Below are 27269 nucleotides of genomic sequence, written 5' to 3' on the forward strand. Positions count from 1 at the left end.
CAATCTTTCTTAAACAATATCGTTAAATATCACCTGCGTACTCACAAAATAAAACATATGATTTGTAACGTTGCTAAGCAAGGAGGAAGAAAGGAAATATCAATACGGATATACATAACAGATAACAAACATTTTATTACGTATTTTTATGATTTGATGAATTATAAGTATCCTATTTTGTTTTAATGTTATATGTCAAGTATTTATAATAAAATAAAGAAATGCAACTATTTAAGTATTTATACAATTATGTTAACATTTCAGGGAAGGGAATAAAAAATACTATATTAATATAAATTCTTTATCAATTTACAATCTTATATATACAGAATATAATAATTATATACAATAATATATAATACAATAATAATTGTATACAATAAAAGTATGCACATACTTCGGTGCATCATCTGTAATTAATCTCTGTACAACAGCCGATCGGCTAAAATATTCCACCCACGCTACGGTGATAATTAAGCTGAGCGTGCTGAGCGTAATCGTAACCTTGGTCGTACCAGTCCGGCGTTGTACCCGCATTTGGAGTACTCGACTGAGTACTCTGAGAGCTCGCGTGCTGATGACTGCCGGTGTGTCCCGGACCATACTCGCCGCTCTGAAAATGATTGAACTGTCCCCAACCGAGCTGCGCCCTGGACCAATCGGCGTTACCTGGAAGATCAAAGACGAAATATAGATCATATACTTTCTCTGATGTATCTTCGAGCTTGGTGGAATGTCGGACACGTAAGATTTTGAGTCAAGCATTCGTTATATATTGGCATTTCAAATTCAAAATTCGCAACTCTACAGTTTTATTTGTTATTAGAGATCCATGGTAATAAAAGGGTCTTAAAAAAATATTGAAAACATGAAGGCATCTTCAGCTACACTATATGGTCTTCCGATTTCTTCCAAGAACCCGGAAACTCGCAGATATCACGAGGTAGGTACTCACCGGCGTTGTGCGAGAGCGACGTCGGCGCGCCGTGCGCGGCGGGTGGCTGCATCGTCGATACCTGTGCGAGTTGCACGGAGGCCGCGTGCGCCGGAAGCGAGCCGATATGGCCGGAAATGGTGACGGCGTGTCCCTGAAGGGCGCCGCTCATCGTGGTGGGCACCTGGGCCATCGTGCTCGCCATTTGGGCGACCGTGGTGCCGCCGGGGATCTGGTGAACGCCGCTAGGCGCCTGGTGCAGCGTCGTCGGGCTGTGATGCAACGTCGTGGGTACCTGCGGTATTCCGCCCGGCATCTGCGGCACCTGCGGTATCTGAACGAGCTCGTGGCCAGCCGCGGCATATTGGCAGGGTGTCAACGGCAGATTCGCCACCGAGTGCGTTATGCTACTGGTGTGTTTGCGGAGTCGCGCCCTGCGATTGCTGAACCACACCTGAAACGGTGCGCATGACACTTGGCGGTTGCACCCTCGCGATGGGATCGATTTGATGGGAAATCGCGTTTTTTACTCCGACATTCGCGCTGTATGTAATGTACAACAGCGCGTGCAATATCCCGGCTTTTATTGCTTCCTCGAATCTCTTATACGGCCGTTCTTTGCTCTTTCTTGGGTTCACACTTGAATTATAATCAGCGTTACTCAAATAACTTATAGAATATTGGTCAGCAAAATAATTTTTATCTACAAGACATCCTTTATAGAAATTTAATACTGTAAGTGATTATTTGGTTAGTAATTAATTACTTATTTTGAGTATTAAAATCATTAAAAACAGTACTTTTAATACTCGAAATAAGTAATTAATCACTAGCCAAATAATCACTTACAGTATTAAAAATTTCTGTAAGAGATAGATATTTTTTAAAATTGCTTTTAACAAAGATTGGTAAAAGAGAATACCGGAAATTCTCTATTCGAATGGTCATAATCAATGTGATGTACTTTACGTTAATGTCGACTACTAATGTTATGCTAACCGATGCTCACCTGAATTCTCGCCTCCGTCAGTCCGGTTCTCTGAGCTAATTCCTCTCTGGCGTAAACGTCTGGATATTGAGCTCGGTGGAACGCAGCTTCCAGCTGTTCGAGCTGTTCGCCGGTAAACGTCGTTCTGCTTCTGCGTTGCTTTCGCTTCAGTGGAATGCCCGGCTCGCTTTCCGTGTCAGAGTCGTCACCGCAGCGACCTAAAGACCATAAAAGTGACGATCATTGTCTCACATTCAAGAAATTCAGAGAAAAGTATTCGAGAAATTTAAATTGACGTCTGAATATTACCACGAACGACTTGTCGGGAAGTCTTTTATAGTTAAATCTAATTAATGGAGTTCAGAAATCGCGGTAAGAGTATATCTCTTAAACGTAATTAACGTTGTCTTAATTCTGCAGTTATTAATAAACAAGGACATTTAAGAAATTAAATCCAAAATATGTATAATATAATACATATGTTCTCACAACACGTCGGTATTACTACGTATTCCACGAACGCTTCTATTTTAGATGCAAATTATTAAAGTTCGTAGAATCGTACCTAATCGGTATTTTATCGTTAAAATGAGAAACTTCCTAGTTTTCTCATATCGCGAATTTTCCAATCTTTTCCTGCTCTACCGGAAACTATTAATTGATGAAAAATAAAAATCTGCGACAAAGTCAAATAGAAATACCATTTACGAATCGATTCGCAAATTATGAGGGTATTTGCAACCGGGAAGATTTTCGCGATGTCGAAAACGATGGCGATCCTTTAAATTCCGCGGCGATTATTAATTGGTGTTAAAACGGCCGTCACTGCTAATCGATAAATCGTCGAAAAAGCCGCTCTGTCACTCAGCCCGCCGTTGCATCGCCGATGAACTCGCCTCTTTCTCTGAATGGTATATTGATGAGACGAGATGATCATCATTTGTATAATACGCGTATCCGACGACGGCCATTCCGCACAGTCATCGTATTTCCCTACGGCTTAATTGTTTCCTACGATTGAATTCAACACGTTTCACCTAATATTTCAGAAACAGTCCCACCGTATCGTCACAGGTTTATTCTCATAATTCGTCGTGCAGCGAATAATTATTTATAAAAATATTTTATTTCGTACATATCTTACGTGCCAATTAAGTCGTTCAAAATGAATTGAAAAATCTGTATTCGTCTTTTTATGTAAATATAACAAGAATTCTGACATATTCTAATTTAAAGTCTTTCCAATCTATCTGCTTGCACGAAACAACTTTATGCGTTCTGCATACGTTCGCATGTATACTACACATATACCGCAGTCATTAAAGCATCCATAAAGTGCTCGTAAAAGGCGAGCAATGGTTACCACCGTGTTCACCGCCATCTTGCCTCGTTTTCATAGTTTTGATATGTTTTATGATCGACCACTTTTTTCAGTGGGGGCCGGTTGTTTCTTGAAGAGTTTATCGTCGATGATATAATGATAGTCTTCGTCTCTTTCTCTGTCTATAAAAATTTTTCCGCTTATTATTACGGAAATTATACGATTTATATGAGACAGCGTCTAGAATAACTAACAACTTAACAAAGACGCACTCCGCTAATGTATCTTATGAATCAATTTTTTTTTTTCAAGAGATTTTTTTCTATAATTATAATATATGTTGTCTAAAAATATTGAGAATCTCTTCTTGAAAATTCATTTATTCTTCTCAGAATTTGAGCACACATTTTCCGCCGTGCACGGCCACTTATCTTAAATTGAAGTTAATCTTCGCCTCTCGAAACTTATTTCCCATAGAAAGCCCAGTCTTTCTACCCGAGAACGTACAATAACGTCATGCCTCAATTTGCTCAATCATTCGATAGTTAGAATTAAATCCTCCTCGAAGAATCCTGTGAACCTCGTAATATCCTCGCATTCAGCACTTCGTTCCGTAAACATTTTCTATGCGATACGCTTCTACCTCCGTGTCATTGATAACTATTTGGCTGAAAGAACCGGCAGCTCGTGCGTCCGTTTTTCTAGCAAACGAGAGAAAAAGAACATGTACACACAAACACGTATATGCAAAGAGGGACCATCGGTAGAAACTGACCGGGCTCTATACCTTCGCCAAAATATTTACTCCTAAGTCGACTCCCTCCCTTTATTGTCCCACAATCGTCCCATTGTCGCTCAATCGAGCGTTCCCGTGAAAGCATTGTCCCGATCGAAGCCGGACAACGTCGTGCTTTCCTTGCCATTCTCGTCTCCGTTTCATCTGTTACGAAATAACATTTAATCTCGATGCGCACGATTTTATTCGCTCGGTCGAACGCACGCGGGAGCGCAACGGTGAGCAACGAGTGGCTTGTTGTGACGTCCGACAATCCACCCCGGCACAACAAACGGGGATTAGCTCGCTCTTTTATTTGCCCACTTACGCCAGCGCGCTATCGTCGATTCCGCGATGCGGAATTAAACGGCGACGACAGTAATTCTATTTCTTACGCCGTCCGGCCGGCCGTTCAGCCGATTTTTCGTTCGCGATCCGCGTTTTACGAGCTAACGTTCAATTGAGATCGCCTGAGGTCTCTTCCTCGAACTATTCGGGGATCCAAACAAGAAAGAGGAGATTGGAGGAGGTTCGTATAGGTCCGTAGATTATTACATGTACGATCTCGACGTAAAGCTCAAGATTTATACAATAGCTCGGATTTAAAAAAAAAATTTGAAACAATTATTTTCCCTAAAGGAATTATTAAATCGCCTAATTAGAGAGAGTACATCAATTTAATAGATATGGCGTTGATCCGTGCACGATCAAGTCCCTATTTCTATTAATTAAGAAGCGAAAGATGAGCGCGAAAAGTGGAATCGAGCTTTTAACCGAGCTACGTCGTCGCCAGGTCGAGAGACGCCCGTCTCATATGGCGTTTGTGGAAATGTGATTCGCGCAAAGGAAGATCGACAGATATCTTCCCGAGGAACCTGCCATTTCTCTCGCGTACAGTAGAACCTGCCCCGAATCTTGCCGGCGCACAATGGAGGGATGCTCTTTCCTTGCGGTTTTCACCTCGCCAGGCGGGGAAATGAAAACTAGCGGCGGCGGGTTTCAAGTGTACAAGAAAACCCAGCGGCCGTCCTTTGAGCCTGACTCCATTCTACTTATTGTGCGACGTTACATTTGTCAAAACGCAATGTGGCCTCTGTGTGCATGGAGGCGGATGCGCCGGCCGGCATCTAGTCGAACTTAAATAACGCCCGGGGGCTTTCAGCGGAGGTAGACAAAAGCGGATGCTTTTCGGCGTCCGCAGAGATTTCGCACAACGATAGTGATTAAGGAAAAACTTTCTCGTCTAATGATGTTCGATATAAATGAAACGAATTTTTCAATTTCAGAAGATTGCCGTTCCAAGTATAAATCTCAAAACGCTGATCGATTACGGAGTAATTTTCACTTTGCAAGAGCATGCTCGCTTTTTAGAACGGCATCGTCGAGCGGAAATGTAATTTTCGAATAGAAGCGAGTTCGACTTTCGGTGTCGATGCGACAAATGGTGCTGGAGAGGAGTCATCGAGCTGACTGCCGCGCACTTGCAGTCATCGCGCGTCTTCAGGTGCGTTATGGAAAAAAGAAAAAGAAAAAACGATGGACATCTTTCGACGTTGACTATCGTCTCCCTCTTCTCGCCACCTGTGCGGTGACGACGAGGCCGGTGACAGGAATTTAAACCTGGGTTCCGTCACCTTTACTGTCTGTAGATGCAACTTGTCTCCGGGCTATTCTCCCATTCTTCCGTTTGTCATACCGAGGAACGTGAACGAGCCGCCAAAGATGCCGCCAAAGGGAGATCCTCCGCCGTTTGACGGTCGCCGGAAAAAGGTCACTTCATCACGTAACCACCTTTATCTCGTCTTTCCAGAAGATGCGCGCCGCGCGATTAAAATGCACCGAGGACCACGGCCTCGTACTCCTTTCAAGAAACGAAGGTGAGACAGTGTGAATCGCGCGAGTGTATATCGCAAAAGATGCTGGGGACAGAGGAAATCGAAGCACGAACAAGTTACTTTACACATGCAGGCATCTAAGAAGTTTTGAGATTTTTCGTAAAATTCTCTGCGTAAATTCTTGACATGCAAAATGGTCTTGTCAAAATTATACCTTTGCATTAAATAATCAAAATTGTAATGCCTGTTTCCTGTGAAAAGAGTCAACATTACGAAATTAGGTAGCTTTCTGAGAATCTTAAAACGTTTTCAGGTTCCACGTATTTTTATCAAATTAACTTTTTAATTAATAATATTGAACTTCTTGTCTCGACATGTTAAATTACTAATATGCAATATTCACATTTCTGTGAATCATTCCTGTGGTCGTCGTTCAGGATTACAGACTAAAATCTAAGAAGAAGGAGATATATCAGAGTTTAACACTCCTATACTTAAGCATTAATATTATTTCGCATTAAATAATCAAAATTGAAATGTCTGTTTCCCGTGAAAGGAGTCAACGTTATGAAATTAGAAAACTTTCTGAGAATCTTAAAATTTCTTTAGGTGCGACATATTCTTTCAAATTAACTTTTCAATTAATGATAATGAGCTTCTTGTCTCGGCATGTTAAATCACGAATATGCAATAGTCACATTCCTGTGGCCTGCAAGCGTAAGGATTACAGACCAAAATCTAGGAAGAAGGAGATACATCACAGGGTCTAACACTCCTATATTTAAGCGCTTCGACACACCTTCCGCTCTTCTCGCTCAAGCGTCAGTCCCTCGTTGTCGGGACGTCTACCCGGCGCAGATATCAGTGCGACTAATTATCAATTATCATTATTGGCTCGTTCGGTCGGCTTCTTTTCCCGCGGCACCGCGTACCGGCGAGACGGGGGTGGCACGGAGCGCGGACCAGGTGTGCTCCTCGGCCTCCTCGCGCGCCGCGGGGACGTTCGAGAGAGGCAGGGCGGCGGTGTTCGGCGAGTCAGCATTCCTTTGCGCGGCCTCTGACATCGGCGGTTCTCTCAGAGGGCTCTACCCGTCTCCCTTCGATCCACGGGATCCCCCGTCCGGTTCTCCTCGTCCCGCTCCTACCGGCGCGGCCGGAAGAAAGGAGAAAAAAAGGTGGCTCTCTCTGCCCATGAGCGCGAGCGGGAGGCAGGAAAGATCGAGTATTATGCGCGCGTGTGTGTATATGCGTGCGATCGTTTAGGTGCCCATATGTCGGACTTGTAATGAGAGAACGAATGCGCTCCCCGTCGGGACAGGGAGGCGGGCACTCGATGAAACGCTTTATAGATTATCGCCCCGGCCCACGCCATTGTTTTATCGCGCGCGCGGTCGTCCTGTTAGCGCGTCGGCGCCTGGAAATGTCAATTATGCCGCGGTGTGTAATTAAGCCGCGAGTCTCTCCGTGTACGAGACTCGTTGGATCATCACCGGAGCTTGACCTATCCGTGGCGACCGCGGCCGCCCTCCCGTCGCATATCTCTCATTTCGCGTCGCTCCTCCGTAGAGAGCTGGGAGAGCTCTTTTACATAAGAATCTGCCGCCGCGACGAGCGGGGCGTTTTGAGAATTTTGTGGCTTTATGAATTATTCTGTTCGAGCCCGAAGAGAGCGAGGGTGACACGTGTTTTACTTTTACATTTTCGTTGTCGTTCCTCATTCAGCGATGATGTAAGATCCGGCGGGAGCCGGGGCGCTGTCGACGAACGACAAGCGTTATGCATCGGCGGGTGAATTATACCAGCTTCACTTCCAGGTGATCCCTGTCGCCTGCATTATAGCGCGAGCGCGCGCCTCGGGACCGTCGTTGGTTGGTTCCGTTGATAGGCACAATCAATATCGGCCTCACGAGGATGAAAAGCGGCCGATCGGGCCGTGAATAGATCGCGTGAAAAGACGCGTGTAATCAATTACGGGGTGAGGAGGGGGAGAGGGGGACGGTCCCGCGGTGTCGAGAGCAAATATCTCATTCGTAGCAACGTCATCCAGAAATGTGCCGGTCAGCATCCCCGCTGCGTGTGCGTTGCGCTCTCGTACACGCGCGTCCTGTCGCGGTCGCCTCGTTCGATCGCACGTACGCGCGGCCCCGTAATGCCGTCATCGCCGTACCATCCGTAGCGTACGCGAAGTCATTTTGCGCGATTAACACGTTGATCGCGGAGCGAGATTATCGTAAATACAGCGAAATGACTCATGCCGTTATTGTTAACGGCGAAGGCTAAGGCGTTTGCTCTTGAAACGCTGTACATCGTTACACGGTAACACGACTGTCAGAAAGTACAATAGAAATACAAGATTCGCTATTCCAGAATGTATATAGTATCCAGGCATGGAGAGTTTGTTTCGTCGATCGCCATCGAACACGCGCGAGCGATCTTCCCCTGCCGTCTGCCGTCCGTCGGCGCACGGCGATCGAGATGGGTGGGATCTGAAATCGGATATTTAGCGGGGACACTTGCACCAAGACATTCGAAGATGTAACACACGCACAGTTCGGTGGGCTTGACGTTCCTCCAAAGCGGGGTGGAGTCTACGCCGAGGATCACGACACAACGGTCACCCCCGGGGTCGCAAGCAGCAGATCGGTTGTCGCATGTAGATCGCCGCCGCTTTCCTGCGCCTCCCTTTTGCTTTCCGCGTGTCGAATCGGCCGCTGAATGGCGGAAAAGGTGCCGCACCTCCGTAGGTTATAAATCTAGCCCTCCTCTCCCGGCACGGCACCACCTTCCCACTCCCGCAGCTCATGGGGGTCCCCGGGATGCGGTGTGTGAGGTCCCCTAAATGGTAACAAATGTCCTCAAAAACGCCAACAATGAGCCTGCGAAGCGGTTGACATTCGTGAGCCACGGTCTGTCTTCCTGTCAACGCCCGTGTATACGCGCCGTGCGTGTGAGAAGCGCGTAAGGGAGGAAGAGGAAGAGGGACGAGAGACCGGTAGTCGGGTACGAGGGTTGTGTGTGTGCTGGACCGATCTCGATGACAGTTTTTCACCGGTACAACGACGGGCCGCTAACAATTAGGCCGCGTTAGGTACTTCTCCGAGGCAGCGATCTCTCGGCCGGCGTCGTCGTCGTTGGTGGTCCGTGTAAGGGCAGTTGTGATGACGGTGCACAGTTTTTCTTTTATTTGCCGGAGTCCCGTTCCTTTCTCCACAAACAATCGCCTCTCGATTATGACTCTGAGAATTATGTATTCGTCCCCGTACCCCACACGCAAGTGCAATGCGGACGGAAATAAAGAATTCACAGAAGATGTCCTGTGCGTCGATCGACGATCGTGTATACCGAGCTCTCGATACCTATACATTTCTTTTTCTTATTGGTTTGCAGTTTAATGAAGATTTGCTTGAGCAGCATTTTTCCTACGTTCATAACACAGGCCTCAAGTGAACGTTGACAGCGTCGTGGTCAGTTTCGACCTATCCATTGACCTGACCACTAAAATTATGAGGTGGTTAACTATGCCTCCCTCGGGATGAAACGAGCTACCGCGCTCATTATTTCGAAACCGCATTGCTGGTGGCCTTTTTAAAAGAGCACAAAGGTGCCGACTTTTTTTTTGTTTCGATATCGACAGCACAGATGGAATTCAATTTGTGGAAATTTAATGCTGAGCGTATTCTTCGAAAATATGCGGTGGGAGGAGTATTCTTTGAGTTTTCCTGGTGCTAAATTGCCGCGTTCTTGAACACTTTAAATGACACGAATCACACGAGAGATTTTGGTTTATTTCTTGAAAATGTCAAGTTTAATATATACAGAGGTTACAGAGAAAAAAAAGTGTCAAATCAAAACTTATATGCTCAAATTAACGCGTTCATTCATACACAACAATCTATAGTCTTCTTATAAAAATTTCAACTTTTTTCTTGGTTGAATTACATAAAATTACTTCATTGAAGCAATATAATATTATTTCAAGATTAATTAATTTCCACGTTGAAACTAAAGATATTTTCAACTCAAGAATATTCTTTTTTCTGTGCCACGATTCTTGATCATATGTAAGTCTCAATGATACTCTTATCACGCATTTGCAAAAAGTATATTGCCGTTATCTTCACAAGCATAAATACTTAAACATAAAAGATATTTTTCTGCATGTTTGCGGATGTACAAGTTGCAAGTAGGTGTATACGTTCGCAAAAATACTCGAGTACAAAGTCCCTTTATAGAATGATCGATTGATCGTCCTCGAGCGACGTTGCTGTATAATTAGCATTTTTTCCGTAACATGCGCGCGAGCCTCGACTCTTAAAGTGTGCCCGATTAAATCGCGGCTTAATGAAAGAGAAGAGTACGACGAGTTGCGCCGGGCCGAGAAACGAAAGGGGTGAGGTGGCTCTCAGAGGAAACGACAGAGGCGATGCGGGAAATTAAAGCGACAATGTAGTCGTTAAGTTTGCATCTGCGCGCTTCATACCTTGTTGCAATTATGTCTCAAGTGATTAAGATCAAAAAGCTGATATCTAAGCACATCTCCGACATTTGAAATGCTTCTTTGCAGAAGATCGACAAATAAAATCACTTATACGCGAATAATTAATAAGTACAAAAATAGTATAAAGAAATAATACCGTTGCTTTGTGTAAAAACATACATTTAAATTGTAAATCGAGATTATACAACACTAGCTCGCGGGTTTCCTCGAAAAAAGATGTCACGATAAGTTGGGCGTAAAATGTAAGAGTAAGTAATTATCAATCAATCCGAAGGGATTATCCCGCATAAACTCCGGACTCCTTCTTAATTCAATCTGAGGGATAAAGCCGCGTCCGTAAAGACACCCGTCGTACGATACGGGTATGTACATCGCTCTCGGAGGATTATACGCTCGCGTGACAAGGATCGCGTCCACGGATCCTGCGGCCTGCGGCCCGATTCGTGCGGCGCATTAGATACACGCTTTGATATCTGCAGCCCCCGACGTCCCCCGGCCCTCTGCTGCTCCCTTTCTCGCGTCCTTGCGTCCTTTTTCTCCTCGCCCGCGTGTAATCGCTCACTGACTCCTCTCGCATTCCTCATCGCGTCGATGTGTCGACTCTCGAACCGCGATGTTTTGCAACTCTCCCGGAGATAAGGATTACGAACCGTGGAGCGACAAAGTATCATTGCCCGATACGACATTGATAAAGCGAGGAAGTCGTGAATAAATTAGAGGGATATGTGGTTGATCTCGTTTCTTTGCAAAAGTTCTCTCTTTTTTTTCTTTACAGACCGACGTAAAAATAACTCGCCGCAGAATTCAAACTTGATCAGGAAATATACAAATGTTTTTTTGATAGTCTAATAAGGTTTTATGTTATTCTACGTGGGCAGTAAATTTAATTTCTACTCGTCGAGATAATCGATTCCACTTCGATACACGGTAAAGCGTAGGTAACACTAATATAACATGCAAATCACCGTTTTTAGCGCAGTAAGGATCCATCCCGATATTATCGCGGCTTCGAAAGATCTTATTGACTCTTCGCGCGCGGCTTGATAATAGCGCGCTGAGGCAACTCGCGACGGCCGAACAATGTGGACGTCGGAGCCGGCGCGATGTAATCTGCAAATTTGATTGCGAATCATGCGAGCGGGGTGTCGGCAGCGCGTAAGAAAAGGGATCCCGGCGCGGTGTGCGCCGAAGTGTGCTTAAACATCAAAAACAGTATCCCATGAGCGTCGGCGACCGCGGCGGCGCATTCCCGATGAGAGCGATCGTCGATCGTCGATACAATCAATAAACCTGATTGTGAATCACTTAGCGGCGTTGTTCATCGCGCGGATATTCTCCCGGCCCGATCTCGCGTCGAAGAGAAAAAGATCCGAGAAAGAGAAAGAAAGAAAGAGAGGAGGAGGGGGGGGGGTGAAAGAGGAAGAGAGAAAGAGAGAGAAAGAAAGAGGTGATGCGAGAGAGGGATCAGAACGAATATACATATTATACACGTGTGTCGGTGCAGCGCGAGAGGGGCGGGGAGGAGGGATGGTGCAGGGGGGTGGGCAGGACCCATTAGGCTAATCCCTCGTCGGCGGCCGAGGCCAAAGGAACGGAATAAGAAGGAATAAGAAAGCCACAGGCTACGTGTCATTCCTGCTTGCCTGCCGACACCTATACCCTGACCGACACCTCCGCCATACTACGAGTATATCCGTCCAGAGGTGCTCCCTATCACGATTGCCCCCTCGCTCCCTATTCCGCGCCGCGCGCGCGCGCGCGGCCAGACTCGCCCGTAAGTTATTCAACCGCACGGCGGCGGCGCCGACGAGCGCGATAGTAATTCACCCTTATCTGTGGAAAGCGGCATGAGGGAAAGCGGAAGCTTGATCGAGCGGCTTGAGTTGGCCTTTCGTCGAAGTCGCCGATATTCACCACGCGCGAAATAAAAGTGGAACCAGTCTCATCCTGACTTAATTATCATTTTACATTTTCGTTAAATTAAGATTGACAAAATGGGATCTTGATAATTCGCTAGCAATTGCGCACAAAAATTCCAATCGCCTTTTACGTATCCTCCTAAATAGATTTATTGAACTCTTTTTACTTAATAAATTTCTGTGAAAAGTATTCGTTTTGTAACGGCGATATTTTAATAAGTGCCACTTAAGTGCTTCTTTTCGTTTAACACTGATGACAGGAAGTCGTAAAGAGTCACGTCCGTTTCGGGATTTATTTATTTTTCACGGTAATACGGTGATGAGAGACGTCGCTCTTGTCTCTCGAAATTCGCACGAGCGAATTGCGGCGCAACGCGGCGCGGATATAAATTGCATCGCCGGCGCGGCGCTTTAATTCGGCCGCGGATCGGCGTTAATCAATTTTACCGACCGCGAAAGCGGTTAATGACGAATAAACGGCGGCGTGAATGAGATCGGCGTGTGAACCCGCTCGTTAAATAATTATTCATTTTTACACCAGGCCCGGCGCGGCACGGCAAGGACGAGGAGCGAGCGGCCGAGATTCCTATCATTGTAATTTTGGGGGTAAAAATTATGGAAGCGCGTAGGGCAGTTACACATCGCGAGCGGCGCGCATAATTAACCGCGTCGAAACCGATATGCATCCGTAATTGACGGTTTCCGCGCGGTTTGCTCGTCACGCGGTTAGCGTTTCCACAAAGGCGCCTTCTTATTGGCGAAATTCGCGCCCCGATTTAAGACACGTTAATTATTGTTTTTCAAAATTTATCGACTGCTTCTGGTTATTTATGACCGCGCGATATTTTTTTACCGCCGTTCCGTCTCCACGCTCCGGTCTCGACTCGAATCTCGTGTCCGAAATGAATCTTAAGAGACATTACGTGAAACGATATGTGCGCACTGCAAAAACCAATTTGCGCGATTAGATTGATTAAAGAATCGTCGCGGGGACGACGGGCAGGGGAGCCGCGAATGAGCACCGCTGTCGACGTGTGGCAGGCGGCCCGTTTGATCTCCGCGGGACCCTCGCGGAGCCCCTGGGCCTTGAGGCCCGCTCTTGCCTCTTGGCTCTCGAGACTCTTTCCTCACATTCTCGACGGTCCGCGATCGAAGGATCTTTTCTCGACCCCGGCAGCATCCTCGCCCGCCTGACTTCTTAAGACTTTGGGACACCTGTAACCGCTAATTCCACCGTGTCTACCTGTATCAATCACGAAAACAGATTCCCGCTTCGCGTTTGGAACATGTAGCTAATCGTGCGCGCCCGCGGCTTAAGAATCGGGATATTCCATCAAAACGAGATCTCGATCGAGAGGCTCAATGGGAGGTATTTATGATTAGAATCATGCGATCTAATAAATTTATTTGTAACTTGCTATCATTTTTATTATTCGTAAGGGAATAGCCATTGTTCGTCGTATCGTTAAATTTTAAAACCTATAACTACATAATCTTTGAAATAATCCTTTATATAATTCGTGTGTATGCAACCTAATCTATAAATGTTATCATAGATGTAAAATAAACTTTTTAATAATCAACTTTTTTATCATGAAATTGGATGATAAAAACAATACGTATGCCTATCAATTATATCATCAATACACATTAGAGATTTGTGTTCGTTTATTTTTGCAAATTGCAAATTAATAAAATTATTTTTATATACTGTATCTCTAAAAGAATAAGGAAATACATAAGGAAAGATTGAGATTCGCTTCAAATTCGTCAAAGAGTTAACAAATTGCACAATTTTCCGCGTATTCAGAAGCATTGTGGGAAGTTTTATTAATGCCTTCGAGCAACCACGCATCGCGGGATAAAACCGCATCACGGAAATCTCGGAAGGAGGAAGGACGGGACGAGGGACGAAGGATAAAATATCCCCGCGCCCCATAAGATATTGACACTTCTGTAATCCGTTTGTCGGATGTGTGGGCAACCTGGCTAATCCTGCTCACGCCCACCGGAGATTAAATCCTGCCGGTCCGCCGACTCGTTCGAGCTAACTTGGTCCCTAACAGCGAGGCGCTTAAGGCCCCGGTATATATATATACGCTCGCGTACGTCAAACTGGGTCCACAGGGACCGGCGGAGGTTAAAAGCTCTTGATGCCCCTCGAGACGATGGATCGCGCGTCTCTCGTTCTTTTCTTTTTTTTTTCTTTATCTTATCTTCCTCCTGCGTTCCATATTTCTCGCGCGATATCGCGCCGGCACGGCCTTTGCTATATTGGGCCCGCTGCGCGGACTTCTTTCTCGCTGCTGACAGCCTAAAAGGGTAATTAACCCTTCGACTGTCCGATGGGAACTTTACGCGGCTTTCGCGCTATTTCGTGTGCTCGTTTTGCTTCTCGCGAGCGGATAACGATCGCGTAAAGAGATACTCGGATTGGCTGCGAGTTGACGTCGACTCATCGATTTGGAATTTATTGGAAAATCGTACGGAAATCGTAATGCGCGTGTAGAATTTCTTAAGTGAAACTTACAATGAGTAAAGGGAATACAAAGAAACTCACAATCAGACTTACCGCCGCCTAGTATGCCATTGATAGTGTAATCCTTCTTTCCGTCATCTCCTGGTCGTCCACCCCGAAGAAGCCTGCTAATGGAGCTGACGCTCGGCGGATCCGAGAAACCCTCCTGCGTGCAAATCAAGCTACTTATTAACGAACTACATATAATTCAATTTATTGCCTCATTACTAAAACCACTGGTTGTAACTTATGATCAGCCTAATGAATACGACTCGATCTCGATTGCCTTCTAAAAGCAGAAAGCTAGAAATCAAATCGAATTATTTCGCGATTGGAATTATTCAACGTTGACGGAACCGGCAATCGTTTGCAAAGATTCCCCGCATTATAGGATATATAATTTTCGTAGATATAGACAAACGGCGGTGCTATTATTATGATAATGATAAAACAGTTCTATCGCGTTTTGTTCTCGCATTAAATTCGCGTAATTTCCGCGTAAAAACATTTGCAATATCCCGGATAGAGATTGCTATAGGCTTACGCAAAACCTTGTACGTTTCCGTGTCGATCGAGGGAACAGGGATCGATCGATCGTAGAGTTATATGGCGTCGACGACCCGCGTGTGGCATTTGCAACTGCAGGCTACTTGCACTACAATTTGGCGCGATTATTTTCATGTCGGCATACACATTTGCGCCGCGCTGAGAGAATCGGCATTATTATACATTGTGCCCCGGCACCGTTATACGGTGTTCACTAGAAATTCAGACTCGCGGGATCCAGGTTGCTCGGTGACGAAACGCATAGATAATCATGGAAAATAAAAGCAACATTTTCTACGCGATCGGATTTTGTTACGTCATTGGCGCAGGTAGGATGCGAACAATCGTGATGACGATCCCAGGAATCATCAACAAGAGACTCGTTGGTCATTTGAGGAAACGTATAAATCCATCATCGTAAATTCCACGCGAAATAAATCAAATTAATACGACGAAGTAAAAAATAAAATTGTTTTAACGTTAAATATCATTTGGTTTTTCACTTGACGAGTAAGCTCTCCTAAAATCATTTCATGGTATTTATTGTAAGTGAGAGATTTGCCTCGAATGGCTTTGATTACTTTGACTGTGATTGCGGTTTAATTATACGTGCGACGTGAGACAAATGAATTATCAAGTGTAAGTAGGATTACTGCTTAGAATTAGGATTGCTGGTTAAATTACTGCGACGAAGTATTTGTCATCTTCAGCATTCTTGATGAGTGGTTGAATGGCGAATCGTTAGCCAGTTTTTAATCATATCTCCGGAATACGGAGAAGAATTCGTGATTCAGCAAACAATCATTCGCGAAATCCGTTATTCTGGTTTGTGCGAAAGACTGGACTCTCTTCCTCTGCAACTGCAGTGATTTTGGCGTTAGTCTTGCAGTGTACTTCTAAGTGACCGTTACGAGAGGCCCGTAACATCACAAACGGGATCTCCGTTGAGCCATCATCTTCATCGTAATAATTGTAGTTTCAACGATTCCAACGCGGTTGCTGATGGATGTCCGCCGCAAAGTGAGCGATCCGTAGGATCGCCACACGGAAGTATAATAGCGATCAAGTATAAGGTATCCAATGTCCGATCCAAGCCTTTCATATAAGTACCTTTCGTTCCGTAGAAAATAATATACATTATACACGGCGTTTAGAAGAAACATATGAAGATGACATTTAAATCTAATTAAAAAAATATATATTAAACGAAAAGAAAAATTGCATTCGTGGTTTATTGAGATTTACAATGTTTCAAAACTCGACCTGTCGTTCTTCGATATAAAAAGCAGATTTATATATAACTTCAATATCACGATCAAGATCAAGATTATTCAGATCGAGTCCATTTAACTGAGATTGCATGAGATATATTGGATGCAGAGTGCGCGGGTCATAAGCTCGTATAAAGTTTCAAAGATTTCTTCATATCTCGTGATTCCATATCGGGTATCGAGAAAACTTCGTCGCCACACCTACCCGCGGCGATCGTCCCGCTGCGAAGCCGCGAAAATCTCCGCACGTACGCACGCGCCGATACCGATCGGCGTTATCGGCGCGGCGATCGAGAGACGGCGGCGGGCGATCGAGTGCGTGCCGAACGGGCGATTCGCTAAAGAGAACGAGATAAATAAAGAAAGCGCGTGGTAAAGATCGAGTGAGCATTATCCTGCGAGCCAAGGTGAAAGAACTGCCTTTCGCCTTTGCCGAAGATTTAAAAGGGGGAAGAGCGGGTGGAAGAAGGAAGAACGCGAGGGAGAGCGGGCGATTCGAGGAGCGGGAGAGAGAGAGAGAGAGACACGGGGGAAAAAGAGAAGAGAAAAAAGGAAAAGGGGGTCGTCGGTGTCGATCGCTATCTGCCGGATCGCCGATCTCAGAAACAATAACGATCCTTCTGCCCGGTGGTGGCTGAGGCGTCGGGTCCCGGGCGATGACAGGAAAGAGAGAGAGATAAACGTAGGACCCGGCGAAGCGGCTTGGACCACGGGAGCGACGAGGAGAGAGAGGCGCCTTGCGGGCCTCGGGGCCCCAGGAACGCCCCCTTCCAACATTAAATGCCGTATTAATGCCGGCCACGACCGGCCTGCCTCCACGACTGCAACGGCGTACGTGTTCTCGAAACCGTTTCTCGTTCCTCCTCTATACGCGACGGCTCTCTCGTCGTCCTCTCGTCGTCTCGCCCTTCGTAAATCCGCCGTCTGTGCCCGCTCTCCTTTTTCGAACGGTGTTTTCGGCGGCTTCTCTCTCTCTCGCTCGCTCGCTTTTCCTCGCTCTCGCGAGCCCTCTTTTCTCGCTCTCTCGCCTTCACGTCTTCTTCTTTATCATCGCTTTCTTTCTCTCTTTCGTTCTCTTTCGCAGACGCTCCTCCACTCTCTCTCTCGCGCCACTACTCTCGTTTTGCTCATGCCTTGCTTTCTTCCGCGCTCGCGCTTTCGCTCTCGTTCTCTTTCTGGCTCTGGCTCTTCTGCAATCTTTCTCTCCCTTTTCCTCTCTCGCGTGTATTTTTGCACGCACACTTGTCCTCCGCAGATTGATACATTTTCTCCTTATTGTCGCTCTCTTGCGGTTGATACGCACGATGCGTCTTTTCGGACAAGATTTATCTCTCTATCGAGTAGGTCGCCCTCGGCAAGGGAGAGGCGTTTCGGCATTGAAAGGGGGACAAGATATCCCATCTTATTGGAATTTCGCACGGTTTCGGTTTGAGAACCTTCGTCGATCTTATCGCGGAGACACGTAGATATATATTCGTGGCCCCCCTCCCCCGAGATCCGATGCCTAATAACTTTTGTTGCTTCGAGAGAGGAGTGCTACCGAGCTAGACGATCGACATGATCGCAAATAAAAGCAGGACGAGCTCGGGGGTCAATAAGGATTCACGTCGAACGTGACGAAGCCGTATTAAATAGTCTATTAATTTCCTAATAGTTCTTGATGACACCATCTTCTGCTTTCATCCTCTTCACGTGGTATAAAGTATTTTTACTGAAAAAGTGGTGAACATATTTAGATCGAGGACACCAGGACAAGAAATCATTCTCACGTAATATAATTTTTGTCGGTCAGAAACTTTCAATTTCCTGTATATTTATATTCTCCTTACATTTTATAATTTACCAACGCCTACTTCGATAGCAACTCATAATTAAATACGTCCTCAAAGTCGACGTTGATGTCGCGTGAGTAATTAATCTTCTCTCTCATCGCGGTAATATCTTCCTCGAGCATCGTACGAACGGCGTTTCTTTCCTCTTTTTTTTTTTCTTATTCTTTCTATCAGAAAATCGTCGGGGGACGTTATACGCCGGGATTGGACGGTGCAACGCGGAAGAGATAATTTACGGAAAAGCACATTTGCATACTCGAAAATCGAGACGCGGAGCGGAGGTGTTACGCCAATGAGGCGTGGGTGTAGACGGCGGTCAGTAAAGTATTAAAGGACACGCGAGTCGCCTCGGGCTGCTCACGTACCCCGCCGCTCTCGCCTCTCGTGCACAAGATTAAAAAGCCCCATTGAGCATGATCTCCGAGAGAGATAGAGACACACACGAGTAAGCGCGCAGAAAACGTCCACCACGTTCGATCGAAGGGGTCGAGCGATGGCTCGCGGGGGTTTTCGCGGATCGGAAAAATGCCCGCGTGACCGGAATAATGAAGCAGCAGTTTGAAATCGCTATTTTACCTTCGTATTCATACAATCGTGGCTTCGTGTCTCCCTCTCTTTTTTTTTTTTTTTTTATTATACACAGCGTCTCCTCTTCATTTATTTAAGATTCTGTTTTCCGGAGGGCTTTTATAACGGGGATCTTATTACCGTTCTCTCCCGAATCTCCCGATGTTATTCGAATAATTACAAAATAATAAAGAATTTTTATTCGACTTAAATGGCTATCTCGGGCTATCTTTATTAATTATAATCGACGATATTAATTATTTCAATCGTAGGTTTTGGTCCTTCTCCATCGACTTTTGATGCTAATGTGTAAGCATCAAAAGTCCTCTTTAAAATCACTGTAAAGAATTTGTTGCAAAAAAATATAAATTACAGAATAATTACGTAAACGATTTCTTTCGCTCACCTTCATGAGTTTATCCCTGATCTCCCAAGAAAATATTCCCGGATTGTCCCTCTTTAACTCCTCGATCCTCGCCTCGACTTCCGGCGTGGCCACTCGCGGCTTGCTGCCGCCGATCACGCCCGGGCGAATAGATCCGGTTTCCTGATACCGATTCAGGATCTTCGAGACGCAGCCGTGCGAGACTCGAAGCTGCCTGGAGATCACGCAAGGACGGACTCCCGCGGCGGCCATTTCTACGATTTTCAGACGGATGTGATTAGGGAGAGGTCGCCCGTTGATGAAGACCCCACCTAGCTGATTCATCCGTCCTTGTCCTGCAAAAAGAAACCGAAAAATTAATAAAATTCAAAAATTGGACCCACAATTATTATTGATTGCAAAATATAAAAATTAGAGATTTTTAAATTTAAATTAATGAACATACATTGCAATCTTAAATTCCAAAGGAAATTTTTAAAAAACACACATCGGTCATGTATTATAAATATCAAATAGACGGATGTTTATTTCTCCCGGCAAAAATTGCGGAAACGCTCGGCGAATAATCGCACGTGGTTCTCGTTGGAAAAACGAAGGGAACGGGCGTGGAGGGAAACGCGGTTTCGCGAGCGGCCGCCCCGCGGCCGCGCAATTGCGGTGATTGAGCTTGAAATTAACGGCGGAATCGGACCGGGGCGCAAACATGAAATCAGATAACAGGAGCGGCGTGCACACTCCCATACCGGTGCGCCGGGGATACCAAAAACACGGCTAACAGCCGTAAAATTGAAGAAGTTATGCGCGCGAGGAGGCGTGCACCGGGCCGTTTCCAGCACTAACGAGTATAAAGCCGGATCGTTAGTCGAATTAGCCACCCTACTGTACGTGACATTAGCTCCCGTATCATCAGGCCATCCCGGGGTAAGAGCTCGCGCGCGGTGCCGCGCGCGTAATTACTATGTTTACGCATTACGGACGCTCCGTGTACACAGAGAGCGAAGAGACGGGTAATTATAATAATCGTCTGACCGCGCGCGCGCGCGCGCGTACGGCCCGGCCGGAACGACGGAATCTCATTGTCGACGGAAACGCTCGTGTCGGGCCATTCTCGGATCGACCGAGGATCGGTTGAGAATCCCTTTCGAGGGATTTCCCAGTTAGCTTTCGGCCGATATTAACAACGGTAATCGGCGCCTTTGTCACGCCGACCTGAGGATGGCCTGCTCTTGCGTCGGGACGCCTTCTGAGTCTTCCGTCTCGGGCGTCCCGCGGTGCGCCTAGCAAAAATTGTCACGTCTTGCTGTAACTGCGACTTTTGCGTCGCAGATACTTTAACAGATATTTTATGAACCTACACGTTTTGCCTATTTAGGGCCGATTGTTTCAACCTGCTGGTAAACTAACTAATAGTTAAATCATGTAGGTATATGTCTTCATTTTTCCTTCAAATTAATTAGACAAAGATAGACGTGTGATTTAATTAGTTAGTTTACCAACAGGTTGGAACAACTGCAATGGCCTTTAATAAAATTAATGAGATAATTTGAAGAATTTGATGATTAATGCATTCTTAATAATCCCAGCACTGAAATTACAATATTTTTGTAATGTATATCATAGGTTTTGACATTTACCTTGTTATTATTTTAAATAACAATTTTCTCAAATTATACAAGCGGACGATATTATTTTTTCATTCATTTGTCGAACTGTAATCGACTGACACGGATCTTGGATTCAGATAAAAGCAGCGATCACGACATGTGATCACATTACCTATCATTGTTAATGATCTGATCGCTAATTATCTACTTAGCGAACAGGATATATCGTTTCGACAATTTGCGGTCCGCGTTACCGCGATGCGTTTCACACAATGCGCCTAAGGGAAAATTCTGTCACGCCTAATAAATATCCATGTCCAATAGCGGGGCGCGATTAATATCAAATGTAGATTTGTCTTATTCAATTTCGTAGCGCGAGCTCATATTAAAGATGAATATCAATTAAATGGCGGCGAAGGGGAGAAATGTTTAATGTATGGCCAGGCGCGGCGCGAACGCGCGTTACCATTTAATTTACGACGGGGATCGCTCGCTTTGGACAGGATTGATTTATCAAAATCACACGGCGGTACGATCGATCGAATGTGTGTTAATGGCGATCGTGACTGAATTTAATTATCGTCTTAATAACCGAGCACGAACGTGACGATTAAGCGGCTGCATTGTTATCGAACGTGGCGTTGCGTAAATTATTTAATCGCAGTAATAGAATTTTCAAATGCGACGATTAACGTCAGCAGTTAATTCGACGCAAATGCACCCTTTTAACGCATGATGTTATTATACGTATGAACGCGGCGTCAGAGACGCGCGCGCGCGCGCGTGGCCAGATAAGATCTGAGAATCGCAATTAAGAAATGCAAATCGCGAAACTATTTCCCATTAAAACATTTATGCATTATAATCATCGGGAATTGTATTTGAGCAGCACGATTATAACGATTATAACTGCCACAGTGTCTAAATTAATTTATTTTTAAAAAATTGATAATCTATGCAGCTCTGAGCTTTGACCGTCTAAAGATTGTGTGTTTTCTTTTTCATTTGTGCGGTAATTTATTTAACATTCTCGTGAGAATTTCTAGCCTTGTCACGAGGTCTAACCTTTCGTAAAATCGACTCCCGAGAAAGCTCTCTATTATTTTTCCAGCTACTGTATTATGAAATCTTTTTGATAAACTTTTCTATAGAAACGTGAAAGAGGGAGAGGATACCTCAAGTTTTACTAACAATAAGCGCCTGTCGCCGTTCATCATTTGGCTAATATGATTCTGGATTCAATTCGACGATCGTTTTTTCGTTTTTTTCGCCGTAAACCAACCTTGGAACGGATATCCGCCAAAGATGGGCCTCATCCCGCTGGTAACGTCCATGCCGGTGGTCCTGGTTCTCGTTACGTTATCCGAGTGACACAATTATTCTCACACACACTAACAAGGGAAACTCTACTCTCGCCGCTCTTGAGCGGCGTCCAGAGAGCGCTCGTCCTTCGCGCTCGCCACTCGCCCCAAAAGGAAAAGACTCTTAGCCGAGCCAGATCCAGAGGGAGGAGTGGTCGCACGTTTTGGTCCCAAGTCCCAAGCAGACACGGATGGTCGAGTGGGAACTCGCAGGAGAGAAAGAGAGACGAAGAGAGGGGAAAAAAAAGAGAACTGCAGAACGGACTCTGCCGCGCGCGCACGGAAGGAACAAATAAAACGCAGCTCTCTCTCTCTCTCTCTCTCTCCGCGCGGTCTCTCCGCGCGTATAAGGGGGTGAAAACGGTGTTTAGCGCGAAGAGGGCACGGTCGCCCTCGAACACGGGGGAGGGCAACGTCGCGATCGGGCACGTTCCTGAGACCGGGAAAACAAGAAAACGAATCGGCAAAGCACACGTTGCTTTCGTTACGAGGGGTACTACGGCAATAACGTGTCAGCTGTGGGGTACCGTGTGTCCCGTGTGTCTCTCCCTCGAAAGAGAGAGCACCGAGGGGGGCTCACGTCCGTACGTAGGAGCGTAGCGGCGGAAGGGGGGAGGCCTCCGTGATCTCTCTCGCTGGGACTCATGATACCAGTGGGGTCCCACTGCTGGCTACGCCCTGCCACGTGGTTGGCAAACGAATGCCGCACAATGGGCGGCTCTGCCCACGGGGCCGCCCACGGAACGTGTCGTCTCGCGGAGGATTGCATCTCGCGCTGTGTGTATCGCTGCTACTGATACGCGTACGGTACACCGGGGAGACGATAGCGCGATCGGCAAGCGAAGTGATTGGCGGTCGTTGAGTGAATTTCGGATAAAACGCGTCGTTTACGATGCAAATTTTGAATCTTTTAGGTACAGTGGGATAATTCGTCGTCCATTAGACGGATGAGATACAATAATACGCTCTTTTTGCGATAATAAATTTAAGGAACAAAGTAACGAATCCCAAACTCTTAACGCCGTCTTCGTTTTTTCTCTCTGCGACATATTTCTGACGTGACTTTTCTTCAATAAGCTACGCTTTTTAAGTTACCTGCCATAAATATCAACGCGCAACGGTATTATCCGACAATTATTCTTTGAGAGTTTTTTTTCCGTCGATCTGAGAATTCTCGGTTACGAGGTGCTTCCTGTTGGGCTTCGGAAGTGTCGCCGCTGCCGCCGCGCTCGTCGAAAATGAAGAGATATTTATGAGCCCCGCCACTGGGGGTAAAATAATGATGAACGCATAATGGGCCTGGCATAAATTTTTACGAAGGATTCACTCCATAAAACCGTTCGTATACCTGCCTGTTTGTCTTCGTACGGTAGCGAAGTTCTGGCAACTCGTAAGCTTGTAAGAGCGCCAGGGGGTCCCGTGGGATTCACCGGAGCCATATGAATTTTCCTTTTGGAGGACTCTCGAAAATTCTTGTCGCTGCAACGAGCGAGGATGAACGGAGCCCCACCGTAGGTGGCTGCAAATATTGTGCGTTTCGTTTCATCGATCCAAGGATCGGCTAAGATTTACAGCTGATCAGAGGGATATACAACTTTGGAGAAATCATTCCGAATGAGCCCTGCCGAATGAGCCGGCCGAGAAGTTAATTCACACGTGACTGACGTTAGATTAAGATTATTTATTAATTAAGATTATAAATAAAGAGTAGTTTGAAGGTAGGTATACGTCGAAGGTATATAGTCGTAATACGACATTCATAAGCTGATTAGACTGTAAAACGAACAAAAGTTTAAGAAATCATGCATCCGCTGTTGATTGCAAGTTTTACAAATATGCGGTTGAAGATTTTAAATCTATTTAATCAGGGGCTCGATTCTTGATTTCATTCGCAAGAGAAACGTATGCAAAAATTCTGCTCTTACAGAAACGTTGCAAGTTGATTGGTTAAAAGCTATGCAACAGCCAATCGACTTGCAACTTTTCTGTAAGAACAACATTTGCGCATACGCTTCTCTTGCGAATGATTTCAAGAATCAAGCCCCAGGTGTTTTAAATCATTATTATAATAAATTCGTGAAACAATATATACTCATGATTTACATTATAATCTGTATAGACAGAAGAAATATACCAGTTCGTCAAATGAAGATTGCGGGAGAATATACCTGAGCTAATTGCATTTTTGATTAATTGTGGAAAATTTTTTCTTAATTCTTAACACAACATTTTGTGTTGGGAATTAAAAATGCTGTATATGTGCTCTTTGGGTTAAAAACTGTGATATTGATGTGATATTGATTCTTGTGAAACGATTACATGTTGGAACGTTGCGAATTATTACCGCTACGTTCTGTCCACTTTGGTCATTAGTAAGACATCTTTGAAGAAAACTCGATAGCTTTTCGATTATATCAGCGCAATTTCACGACAGGGAGCTAAGAAATATTGCCTCTCTACTTTTGCTCTAATCTACCGTCTTCTCCATCGTTACCCTTAGCCGTTAGCACCAAAGTTTGACAAATCCGATTGGACATGTGCTACCGATACCGGCAGCTCGGAAGAAAAAATCTTTTTCACAATTAGCCGACGGAACGGGGCGTGACATCGAAGGAGAAAGAAGTGTTGCGAAGCATATTCGTTCCGTGCGTTTTCCGGGCGAAGGTAGACAATGGCACCGGATCGATAGTTCTGTGTGACAGTTTTTACTTTTCGGACATTGTCATACAGGAATCAGTGTACCTAAGTTTAGGAGTCACTCGGACTACGGTCGAGTGCCGCTGGTGAGTTAGGCGTCACCATTGGTCTTCACAAAAAAAAGTCCCGGCTCGATTGGTCCCTCGCGACAAGGTCGCACGAACGAAGAAGAGAGGATGTCAGGTAGCACACTGTAACGTGGAAAAAATTGATTAGCCGATTTTGAAGTCTCATGAGGACCTCGGAATCGATTGAACTTGCCCTTTGTCGAACACCAGACGGTTTTGTCACGATCGTCGTCTCTGAAATCGAATTTGCTGCAGTAACACTCTCGGTTTTTTCCTCTTTTTTCTTTATTTTCTCCGGAAAAGGCTAATCCATACGATAATCTGGTGCGTTTTAAGTCGGTTTAGGTCATTTTGCAGTCAACGCCAAAACATTGAAATTCTTTAAGTCTAAAGCAGATCCACGGAATGCAGATTTCCTAACGTCTCTCTTTCTCTTAAGAGAATCTTGGAGTTCAATTTTTTATATTTCTAATTTCAGCAACTACGAAAAATCTGCAATGCTAAGTTTAATAAAAATCGCAAAGGTTTTATTTCTATACGACAGACATGTGAAACGTTTTAACAACATTACGTTATTGAAAACCTACTCGGGTACCGGAGAAGCATGCGTTTCTCAAACACACATATACGATCGGTCCAGCTTCCAGAGTCGATATTACAACAGATGTTGCACGTTAAAACTTTTATCTTCTACACTATAATTCGTTTCTGCGCGCGAGGAGAAAGCGCGGAGTTATACCGCGCGGATAAGGAACGGTTTTGTGAGCTGCACATCAGCCGGTCAAATCGATCGGGATGTTTAGACCACTTGGAGGAGTTAAACCGTGAAATAAAACGATTCCGCTTCCGCCGGCGATTAGACATCGATCCTCGCGAGAAACACCTGTGCAGCCGCGTAATCACGGAATACATATACAAGCCAAGACACTTCTTGGCCGTGCTCCAGAGACGCAGCTCCGAGACGGCCGAGGGAAAGGCCCGGGCATTTAAGGCTCGACCGAAATAACGAAGAAAAGAAGAGAAAAGAAAAAAAAGAGAGGAAGGGGGGACGAAAGAAAGAGAAAAGAAGAGAAGACAGGAAGATGAAGAGGAAGCGGCCCAACGGGAGAGGAAAGAGGTCGGAGCATTTAGGAGTTCCTCGCGGCGGCGTTCCCCGCTGCAGTTCTCGATTTCTGAGGGCAGCGCCCACTAAACGGCCGCATTAAAAATTCTAATGGAGAAAGGGGGGCAGGAGGGGAGGGGGTCCGCTGCGAGGAGAGTCCCGTATCCCGGCTTTCTCACCTAGTTTAACATAACAACGGGCCCCGCGGTCTGGCGTAGAAAAGTCCGAAGAAATTCGTCCGTCGCGCTCACGCGTGTCCCCCGTATACGTACACGTTCACTGCGCGTATGCGTGAGCCCAGGGTACGTGCGCTCCAGCTTTTGTGTATTGGTAATCGGTGCGGGCCGCGCCGCGGGCGTCTTTGACAACGAGACTGATGTCGGCGTATCACTCATCAAGATTTATCGGGACTTAGACTAATTGCCGCTTTTAATAGAAATTCGTGCGCGCCGGGATCGACGGGACGCTCTGTCGAGTCGAAACCGGGGGAAAAAAGAGGGCCCCGGGACCCCATCAAAGAAACGCCCCGAAATTGTTTTGCGTTTCTACGCTCGAATTCGAGTGGGTGGACGACGAGAAGACGACGATCGATGACCTTCGAGTCACTTCTTTCTGGTAATTGAATTGGAATCTTATTAGGCGCCTGAAGTGTCTATGAGAGGTGTCGGAGCGGACACAATGAAGATGAACATTCATTTCCTTGAATGAGATTCGACCGGATTCATATGAGAGATCATAGCGTAAACTATACAGAAGAGATCTGGATACATTGTAACAAGTATTGCAATATCGTCAAACTAAGGAAAAACGCCGTTGAATGATCTTGGACTGGATCTTGGTTGCTAATAATATTATTCGAGTGAATTTTATGTACAATTCTCCGAATGTACATTACCGAAGATTTAGTCCTGATCGTTTATCAACGTTTTTCCTTAATTTGATTACATATCATGTACGGTCATACTTTCGCTTATTATTAGTTATTATTAAAATAACAGTTTGTAGAAATATTTAAGCAACAAATTTCTATAACTGATTTTTTCCAATT

At 45.4% G+C, this 27269-nt stretch overlaps 1 protein-coding gene across 1 annotated transcript; it reads right to left on the reverse strand.

Annotated features, from left to right (window-relative positions):
* Positions 1-285: 285 nt before the first annotated feature.
* On the reverse strand, positions 286-22327 carry LOC139815842 (protein gooseberry-neuro). Its single transcript, XM_071783028.1, has 6 exons — positions 22276-22327; positions 19411-19724; positions 14843-14954; positions 1944-2140; positions 956-1388; positions 286-669 (listed from the first exon to the last, which is right to left on the reverse strand). Exons 1-6 carry the CDS (start codon positions 22325-22327, stop codon positions 443-445), a joined length of 1335 nt encoding a protein of 444 aa, XP_071639129.1. The 3' UTR covers positions 286-442.
* Between the last annotated feature and the right edge of the window lie 4942 nt (positions 22328-27269).

This window comes from Temnothorax longispinosus, chromosome 7 (assembly GCF_030848805.1).
Source record: "Temnothorax longispinosus isolate EJ_2023e chromosome 7, Tlon_JGU_v1, whole genome shotgun sequence".
Lineage (NCBI taxonomy): Eukaryota > Metazoa > Arthropoda > Insecta > Hymenoptera > Formicidae > Temnothorax > Temnothorax longispinosus.

Excerpts from the sequence above, each read along its gene's own strand:
- LOC139815842 (XM_071783028.1), bottom strand. The coding sequence starts at position 22,327 with ATGGACGTTACCAGCGGGATGAGGCCCATCTTTGGCGGATATCCGTTC. Across the intron at positions 19,725-22,275 it reads TGGCGGATATCCGTTCCAAG|GACAAGGACGGATGAATCAG; the intron begins GTTGGTTTACGG and ends TTCTTTTTGCAG. Across the intron at positions 2,141-14,842 it reads CAATGGCATACTAGGCGGCG|GTCGCTGCGGTGACGACTCT; the intron begins GTAAGTCTGATT and ends TATGGTCTTTAG.